Below are 10485 nucleotides of genomic sequence, written 5' to 3' on the forward strand. Positions count from 1 at the left end.
ACATAGGCCACTGTCGCATTGTCCGAGAAGACCCTGACTGCCTTGCCTTCCAGAGACTTCTCCAGTCACTGCACTGCTAGCCAAATGGTTCCACATTCTAGGCGATTTACAGACCACTTTTGCCGAATCAGTGACCAATGATGCTGAATTGGATGTCCGTTGCAATGAACCCCCCCTTCCAACCACAAAGGCTGTTCCTCGCTTCCGGTAACCATGGAAGCGGTTCCTGAAGTTAGTCTATATGAGAAGACCAGCAAGAGAGGAGATATATAAAAAATGCAGGGAAAGGGGTTCTTAGAGGTGGGAGACCTTGGCTCTAGCTGCAGAAACCTTCAAATTTCACTTTTGGAGAAATCCTCCCCTTCACACACACACAATTAGCCTTACTTACTGTGCCATGTGCCTGCCTGCTTCAGCTTAGGTGTGTAGCTGGGACAAATAGAGAAGAACTCTGCCTCACAGGTTCTTGGGACGAACTTTGTCTTCAGGCTGCCAGTCAGACCGATGTCGGACAGCTTCAATCCCCAGAAAACTTCACACCACAAAAGGGGAGAGGACCATGCAGCTGGCCCATTATTAAGTCCAGCCAAGCCAGGAAGGAGACAAATAGCCTGCGCTCAAGCTCCTGATAAATCAGGGATGCGAGCAGCTATGCAGGGGGGGGGGGAGGGGAGGGGACAACGACACAATCTCCAAGCTCCAAAAATACAAAAGCAGGCTGCCTAGCTAGGTGTCCTCGAGGGCTGATCCTAGCAACAGACTTCTGCAGCGCGAGTCTCATCTTCTTCCAGGCAGAGGTCCCAACAATTGGGAACCTCTGGGCACTGAGCCTCCAACCAAACACTAAGAAAAAAATACCACAAAATAAAACCAAAGAGCAGAAACACTTCTGAGCAACTTGTTTGCAGGAAAAAAAAAAACCTGAAGGGGCAGAAGCAGTTTCCTGGGAAGAAGGCGGAGTTCAAAGATGACTGACAGCATTCTGCAGCAACTTGCGGGTTCAGATGCACAACCCTAGCATTCAGGACTACTAGATACATTGCACTAGAAAGTTTCCTTATGGAAAGGGGTATGCCAATTATGCCTCTGGTGTCAACAGCTTAATCTCACACATGCATGTAAACATCCCCTCTCCCCGTTCCTACAGCTGAAGCAATTAAGACAGAATTACAATTCGAGTTATTCTATGTCAAATAATTTTTCTTCAGTTTTAAACAATTGACTACTCGTACCTAGGAGGTTTGGATCAACTTCATTCCAATCAAAGGACGTCAGTGGGGCACAAAAGTCAGAGTTTTTATTATTATTAAGTAAACACTCCAATCGGGTCTCTGTTTCCCCTACCTGAAAAACAAGAAATGTAAGTCAGATTACAATTTTCCTAGGACATGAACAAGCAGCATCCCAGACTCAAGTCACTCCTGCTTCATAGCCTGCCAAGGAAACTAATTTATCATTGGGAAAAAGAAATTCTAAGAGGGGAGAGGTCTCCCCCATTTGTGTACTTCAATTTCATTAGCATATCAAACCATTATTACAAATATAGCCAATGCTAGTTATAAATGTTCAAGATGCTACAACCTAAATATCTGAATAGGTCCAAGATTTCATCAGTTGAAAAAAATCTTTTACTGCACTTCTCCCTTTGTATTCGCTATGATAGAGGATTAACAGCCCCGCAAATACAGAAAAACCACGAATAACTTTTTTCATGTGTTATTCACTGTTTTCTATTAAAAACCATCGTAAATATGGTGAAACCACAAATAACATGGTGGGAAGCCTGGCCTGTTCCTGAAGAAGAGATAAAACACAGTGAAGAAAGTGCTGGGAATCAGCGATTTTCTCTGTAAATGCTTGGAATCATCGATTTCTACATGCAAGCTGACATAATTTAGGGGAGGAGCCAGCAAGCTAAAAACCGCAAATAATCAAAACCGCAAACATGGAAGAAGTGCATTGTTTTTAAATTTCAGATGGCAAAAAGAACCATCATCTTCTGTAATCAGCATTATCTAAATTACAAAACAAAGAGAAAACTCATTTTCCGAGTGCACTTTTTTGTTTGGAGGTTGTTTTTTTTGTTTTGTTTTTTTTGGGGGGTGTCAATTTTTCCATTTGGTCTCGGGAAAATAAATTGTTTCCAAATATCTGGAGGCAGGGGTTTGGGCCTTCATATTTTTACTGCTGCTAGATGTCCTAAGACAGTTTTCAGGTAGTGCAGCTGGCATAAAACAAGGCTACTGTAACAATGCTTTCAAATTGTTAAATAAGCAGCACACTGCATCACATGCAAAACCTGTACAACATAAATTTGAAAACATACAACCATACTCAGAAAGATAACTAGAAGCGTAACAATCAAACACAGATAAATGTTGCAGTCTTCACCCAGAGTGGTAGAAAACTGGAATGCTCTTACAGAGTCTGTCATAGGGGAAAACACCCTCCAGGGATTCAAGACAAAGTTAAACAAGTTCCTGCTGAACCGGAACATGCTCAGGTAGGGCTAGTCTCAGTTAGGGCACTGATCTTTGATCAGAGGGCCGCCGCGTGAGCGGACTGCTGGGCACGATGGACCATTGGTCTGACCCAGCAGCGGCAATTCTTATGTTCTCATTGTAGAAAGCAGGGCAAAGGAGTAGCTACGTGTCAGTTCCTTTTCACACTCTTGTACTTACTCTCCACACACGAAGATAGTCCCCACTGGTTGCTAACAGGTCTGGATACACTCCCTTTGTATCAGGGATCCACATGAGTTTTGTTGTAGGGTAGGGGTGGTCAAAGGTGTTTCTGCAAATAAACTCAGAGCTCTCTTCATCCAGTCCAACAAGCTGAACCTGCATAAAAATTTTAACAAATAAGTTATTCAAGCAACATCAGATTCATAAAGTCAATATGTACAGCACATGACACCAACAGGGATTAAATAAAAAAGGATGTCATACAAGAGCTTGGGTAAACAGAGGGCTCATCTTTAGAAATTATGTGTATACCCACATTTTTTTAAAAAATTAGTCCTGCCAATGAACTTTCCCATTATCACTGGTAAAATTGATGTAGATGCTGTCAATTCACTCAATTAACCACATGATGGCAATCTGTCGTTAAACCCTTGTGTATTATGCAGTTGTAACTAAGATCAGTAGAAATAAGAGTCAAAAAGGCTAAAATAAGATACAGTATAACTTGTCAAAATAACAGATGCCTACAAAAATAAAATTCGATTAGGTTGTGATTATACTGTAGTGCACTGACTTTCTGATTCTGGGGTGGAGAATCAATCACCGACAACAGAATTTAATTACCACTTTTTCTTTTGGCTCAGCAAGCATAAAAAAGCACCAGCTGGATGAAGAACCAAATGCTCTTTCAAAATTAAAATGTGTTTGTGTTAACTTTAGCTTAAAAGATTACTGTGATAAACAACACTGCACTGCCATATCATTAGAATACTCAATACCGTCTGGAGTGCCATAATCCTATTTCAAAAGAAGAGAACTACTTAGCTAGGTTTTACTATAGCACTTTTTAAATATACATTGTCTGCAATGCACACATGGTGCAGTTTCAAGGTTACTGAGGGTATGGAAGATGGTGAAGGTTTGGGATGATTTGAGGGTTTTATTCTATATTTACCCATGTTTAAGTACATAAACTAAATACACATGTACTTTAACGATTTAGTGGGTTTTTTCTTTAGCTTTTATTGCATTTTTTAAAACAGTAAAAACTAAGCAAGTTTACTACTAATGCTCTTCCCATAGTTGCACAAATAAATAACCTCATATATTACAGAAATCAAAAGCACAATTGAACAATGGAATTAGAACACAGCACTCACAAAAATACAGCACCATACCATATCGATTATTGTATCCCACAAGTATTAGCTAGGAATCATTGCGGCTTACACATATTAGAAATGATACAGAGGCATAGATGTCTTACAAATGATTGCATTAGAATAGGTCAATATAGTAAAGAGAATAAAGGTGTTTTCAGCGCCTTCCTGAATTGGAAGTAGGAAGCTGGCGTAAGCTGCTCGCAAGACGGATCCAGATTTTGGGGCCTTGGAATTCGAAGGTGGTCTCAAAAAAGAGCTTTCCTCTGGACTAAGCGAGGGGAGGGAAGTGGTAGTTCCAGCTTTGGATTGTCCTCACGTCATTGAAGGATTGTGTAACCTGGATGGTGAAGTTAGTCCAGCTGAGTTTTCTCCGTAAATAGCCTTATGAACCATGCATGCAATTTTGAACTGAAACTTACTCTTGACTGGTAGCCAGTGCAATTCTTTTAGAAGTGGACTTGCTCTCTCATATTTGTTCTTGCGCAGGATCAGCCTCGCTTCTATATTTTGGAGTAATTGCAGTTTCTTAATCTCTCTCTCAGCAATGCAGCAGTACAGGGAGTTAGAGAGAGTGTAGCCCAGTGGTTAAAGCTCTAGCCTCAGCACTCTGAGGTTGTGGATTCAAACCCAAGCTGCTCCTTGTGACCCTGGGCAAGTCACTTAATCCCCCCATTGCCCCAGGTATGTTAGATAAATTGTAAGCCCGCCGGGACAGAGAGGAAAAACTGCTTGAGTACCTGAATAAATTCATGCAAACCGTTCTGAGCTCCCCTGGGAGACTGATATAGAAAAATGAATAAATAAATAGGGGATGAGGACTGCCTGGGCCACTGTTCTGAAGTGGGTTGGATTTAAGGCTGGTCTGATTGTTTTCAGCTACCTTAATCAAAAGACCTTCTTGACCAGCGAGTTGACTTGGTCTCTCATGATCAGTTCCAAGTCAAGTATTACCCCAAATACCTTCGGATTTACTTATGGTTATTTTCTCACCAGTGGTCAAGGTGATCTCCCGGTGTGATAGTGGTTTTTTTTCATATGGCAGGACTCGTCCTCTGAGCTAGATTAATTTATTAAATATATTAACAACTGTGACTCCAACCTCAAGTTTATAGAGTGCTGGTGTGAATCAGATAAATTTTTGGACATTATGATACAGTATCATAAAGGGGAATTTCATACTTCGATTTATAGGAAAATCACTGACAGGAACTCACTCCTCCATTACCAGAATTATCATATGAGACTATTACGGGATAGTATTCCTATTGGTCAGATGCTACACTTAAAGCGGCTATGTTCTTCTATTGATTTTAAAGAGTAAGCTAAAACTATGTGTAGTCGCCTTAAGCAAAGACATTATTCCAATCAAAGTATAAACAATGAACTGTGCTTTGAACGCTAATCATGAGTGGTTGCTATTACCTCGTCAAAGTATTCAAAAGGATAATAGAGTCACATGTATGTTGCCTTATTCTCCAATAGCAATTAAGTTGCGTCAGGTTATCATTAAACATTGGGATATGTTGAGGTTTCATAGTGTTACCGATATTCCCCGTATAGCATACGAGCGAGATAAAAATCTGGGACAGTTACTTAAATATAGAGATGTAAATAGAGAGTTGGGGACACTTTAGCTGTTGCTCCTGTACATACTATGCTTTTTTCTTACAAACAAATAAATTATTGATATTGGCGACTCAAAAATGTTTTTTATTTAAGGGGCCACACAGATTATAATTCCTGTCAAGTAATATACGGGAGGCAGGCATACATATGCAGTCGATGCCAGGAACTGGATAGCCTGAAAAAGGAGGTCGGGAGACTGCAAGTCAGGGTCCAGGAGCTGGAGGGACTCCGCACCGCAGAGGAACCATGCTGGGCAACTGAGGATACCACCAGAGAGAGCCACATCAAGGAGCAGGTTAGAGAGCTCGAGAGATTCATTGAGGAGGCCTGCAGGATGGTGGAGGCACAGGATCACCAGAAATTCAGAAGGGAACCAACAGATGGAGGACAGAATCCACCAGACGCCACGGGAGAAGAACCTTGCGGAGGAAACGAGCAGGCAGAGACCCACCAGAACCCAGAGGGTAGATTAGCGGACCTCGTCACTGATACAGACCCGAGACCAAAGAGGAAGCTGAAGAAGGGGAAATCTGCAATCGTAGTGGGAGACTCAATCCTGAGAGAAGTGGACAGTCACATAGCAGGAGGGAGAGAAGACCGACTAGTGACATGTCTCCCGGGGGCAAGAACGAAGGACATCACCGACAGAATCGAGAGAATCCTGGAAGGAGCTGAGACGGAGGAGACAGCAGTGATAATCCACGTTGGAACCAATGACGTCAGCAGAAGGAACTACAACAGGACTACACTAACTGAGCAGTTCAAGATCCTGGGGAGGAAACTGAAGCTGAGGACAAGGAAGATAGCTTTCTCAGAGATCCTGCCAGTACCGAGGGCGGATGCAAGGAGGCAGACTGAGCTGCAAGCAATAAACGGTTGGCTGAGGAGATGGTGCGAAGAGGAAGGTTTCCACTTTGTACGGAACTGTACAACTTTTTTGGGGGAAAAACAAGCTCTACAGGAAGGACAGACTGCACCTGAGCATGGCTGGAACGAGGATGCTGGCACACAACGTCCAGAACGGCATAGACATGGCTTTAAACTGAGGAGAAGGGGAAAGCCGATAGTCGATCTGACATCGACACATCGGACAAGAGTATCAAACAAGGATACTGAGCCGGGAACATGTAAAAGAGGGCTCGAGACTGAGTGGGAATTTTTGGAAAAAGGACCCAAAGATGCAATTTTTAAACATTGCCTCGCCGCCCCCCATACAATTGCAATCCCCCTTGCCACACACCTTTTTAAAACAAACCTCCCGCCGCCGCTATCTTCACCGCCATACCTCCATAGCTCTGCATTATTTTCTGGTAGCAGGTGCACGAGTCAAGAGTGCGGCAGTCAGGCCCTAGCTTTACACGCTCCCGCTTGGGCCCGCACCACTTTCTGAATGGCTGGCAGCAGTTCTCGCACAGGGTGAGTTTCCTCAGTTCAGATAGCTAGCAGAGAAGCCAAAAAGGGGAGGTGGGTGGGTTGTGAGAATAGCTGCCTGCTGTCCCTGGATAACAACTGTTATGGTAAGTAACTGTGCTTTATCCCAGGACAAGTAGGCAGCCTATTCTCACATATGGGTGACCTCCAAGCTAACCAGAATGGGATGGTGGGAGTGTTGGCAACTTAGGAGAATAAATTTTGTAATACTCTCTGGCCAAAATGGCCATCTCGTCTGGAGAAAACATCCAGACAATAATGAGAGGTGAAAGTATGAACCGAGAACCAGGTGGCAGCTTTGCAAATTTCCTCAATAAGAGTGGATCTGAGGAAAGCTATGGCTCCGACTTTGTGGGCTATGACTCGACTCTAGACTGTAGATGCAGTCCAGCCTGGGTATAGCAGAGATACAAGCAGCCATCCAGTTGGAGATGGTACGCTTAGAAATCGGATGTCCCAACTTGTTTGGATCAAAGGAGACAAAAAGTTGAGGAGCAGATCTGTGTGGTTTGATGTGTTCCAGATAGAAGGCCCAAAGCATGTTTACAGTCCAGAGTATGAAGAGCTGATTCTCCAGGATGAGAATGAGGCTTTGGAAAAAATACTGGTAGAACAATGGATTGATTGAGATGAAATTCTGAAACTTTAGGTAAGAATTTAGGATGAGTACGTAGGATCACCTTGTCATGTCAACTGTGAAAGGTGTATTATGCAGTTGTAACTAAGCTTGCAGCTCACTGACTCTTCAAGCAGATGCGAGGGCAATGAGAAACACCACTTTCCAAGTGAGGTATTTTAGATGAGCCGTAGACATTGGTTCAAATGGAGGCTTCATCAATTGAGCAAGAACAACATTGAGATCCCAAACAGAAAATAAAGAGGAATCTTGAGGCTCCTTGTCATGAGAGATTTACCACATATAAAATCTAGTCCATTTTTGGTGATAGCATTGTCTAGCGGCAGGCTTTCTAGAAGCCTCTAAAATGTCTCTTACAAGTTGAAAAAACTGAAGAGGATTTATGTTGAGAGGTACCAAACTGTTAGGTGCAGAGACTGCAGGTTGGGATGAAGTAGAGATCCTTGACTCTGTGTAAGCAGAGACAGAAAAACTGGTAGAAGGTATGGCTCCCTACTGCTGAGGAGATATCAGAATCATGGTGGCATGATCATTCTTGAGCTTGACTAGAGTCTTGAGGATAAGAGGGAATGAATACAGGAAGAGATTCGTCTATTCCAATACAAAAGCAACTGCCTCGAGGCGATGAGGAGAATATATTCAGGAGCAGAACTGAGGCAGCTTGTGGTTGTGGGGAACTGCAAAGATATCCATCTGAGGAGTTCCCCACTGAGAAAAAATGTGATGAAGAGGCGAGGAATTGAGTGTCCATTCATGAGGTTGCAGAAGATGACTCAATTGGTCCGCCAAACAGTTTTTTTCTCCTCTTGGATGTAGACAGCTTTCAGAAAGGTGTTGTGAAGGATTGCCCAATCCCAAACCTTCAGAGCTTCTTGGCAAAGAGGAAGAGCTCCCATTGCTCCCTGCTTGTTGATATAGTACATGGCAACTTGGTTGTCCATCCGAATGACTACTTGGTCATGAAGAAAATGTTGAAAAGCTTTGAGAGCATTGAAGATCGCTCTGAGTTCCAACAGATTGATATGACACTGACGATCCGTGCTGGACTAATGGCCTTGAGTACGGAGACTGTTGAGGTGAGAACCCCCCAAGCATAGGTCGAGGAATCTGTTGCGAGGACCTTCCGATGAGGGGGTATCGGAAACAGTAAACCTCTGGAGAGATTGGAAGAGAGCATCCACCAGTGGAGAGACTGTCTCAACGAAGGAGTGACTGTAATGTGTCGAGAATGGTTCGCAAGCCTGTGTCCACTGAGAAGCCAGTGTACACTGAGGAATTCTGAGGTGAAGTCTGGCAAAAGGAGTCACGTGAACTGTCGAGGCCATGTGACCTAGTAGTACCATCATGTGTCTCGCTGAGAGTAAAGAGCGGGAAGACACTGTGACAGAGCTGAAGAAGAGCATCCAGATGTTGTATCCTCCAGATCCTCCTGTAACTTTGATCGCTGTCCGAGCTCTCTGGCTGTTTGTCCGTGTAGGAAGATCGCTCCCAGTAAGGTCTGTGGAGGTTGGGGATAGGGGGGGGGGGGAGGTTCCGGGCCCCAAAAAAATACAAATAACCGAATCTGCAGATACTGAAACCACGAATACGGTGCTACTATTTCTATTGCGCTACATGACATACGCAGCGCTGTACCACTCATTCCAGATTTTACTCATTTCTGCCCTTCTAAGGCTCCTCTGCCCTTATTACATGCTTTATCCTCATTTCTCCACTCCTCATACACTTATTCCAAAATTAATCCCCCTCCCCTATAAGGTTCCACACTTTTTCCTTACTCCTATCCCCCCAGGCCCATGTAAGACCCACTTATTCCATCCAGACATTAATACATTCAAAATGAAAGATCCTTCACTGATGCTGAATACAGGCTTTTAGATTTAAATCCACTTAGTAGCTCACTAGTTAGACTAGTGCTTATGGTATTTTCCTGCCCTCCCCTTAAACGAGTTACAATCCAAGTTTGTACCCGAGGCAATGGAAGATTAAGTGACCGCGCCACCTGCCCAAGATAAGAAACAGCCGCAGTAGGATTTGAACCTTGGGCTCCTGCCTATTTACCGCTCTCGCCATTACCCTACTCCTCCACCCGCTCTTCGCTTCCTTTGGTACGTTTCCCTTCATCCTGCAACCTCCATCCCCTTACCTTGTTGTTATACTCCTCCACGAAGCTGCCCAGAGCCAGACGGAAGCGTTTATCAGGCCGGACACTCCAGTTCATAGCATAGACGGTCCAGGGCGCCTCGTACTTGTAGATCTCCTTTCGCTTCCCGTGCAGAGACATGTCTGGAGCCGGGCGAGGGCAGAACAGCGCCAAACAAAGAACGGAGAAAGCGACCCCCCGTTCACCCTCCCAAGCTACCGAATCACGACCTAGAACGGGACCGCCGGCGGCGGCGCGCGCGCGAAGCTCGAGAGAGCAACGGCCGCAAGGCCGGAGACACGAACACAAACAACGAGCCGCGTGGCTCTTTCCCGCGTTCCACCCGCGACAGCCTAAAGGAGAAAACAAAGAGAGAGACAACCGGCAGGTTTGGAATAGAAACCTAAACCTTCACCGCCGGAGGAATGACACGATACAGGAGCTACCCACACCAGTGTACCGAAACCCACAACAATCGGCGCTTGCGCAGAGGCTGAATCGCTCTCGTTCCCATTGGCTGCAGGAACTGACAGTTACAAAATGTGGGCGGGGATCTATCGGTAGTATAGGCCTGCGTTCCGAATGGCTAATTAGCACAGATTTTGTTAAAGCTGGTTGGATAACAGAAGACTCTGTTAGGATAGGGCGGGGTTAAGCAGCAAGCATGGCTCCTCAGACGTGGCCAGGATATGCGTAATGAATATGTATGAGATAAATTCGTATACGCTGCTACATGGAACTTTTATCTCATGCATATGTATTGTAGAGATCCTGAAAACTTGGCTAAGGGATCCCCAGAGT

General features: G+C 44.3%; 1 protein-coding gene across 1 annotated transcript in view; it reads right to left on the minus strand.

The window, feature by feature from the left end:
• DCAF7 (DDB1 and CUL4 associated factor 7) overlaps positions 1–10216 on the minus strand; it is a 42035-nt gene extending 31819 nt beyond the window's left edge. The window contains exons 1-3 of the mRNA XM_033918651.1: positions 9688–10216; positions 2682–2840; positions 1233–1344 (exon numbers count right to left, since the gene is read on the minus strand). Coding sequence (XP_033774542.1) covers positions 1233–1344; positions 2682–2840; positions 9688–9825 — 409 coding nt within the window. The 5' untranslated portion in view covers positions 9826–10216. The remainder of the gene's footprint in view (positions 1–1232; positions 1345–2681; positions 2841–9687) is intronic.
• Between the last annotated feature and the right edge of the window lie 269 nt (positions 10217–10485).

This window comes from Geotrypetes seraphini, chromosome 13, assembly GCF_902459505.1.
Source record: "Geotrypetes seraphini chromosome 13, aGeoSer1.1, whole genome shotgun sequence".
Lineage (NCBI taxonomy): Eukaryota > Metazoa > Chordata > Amphibia > Gymnophiona > Dermophiidae > Geotrypetes > Geotrypetes seraphini.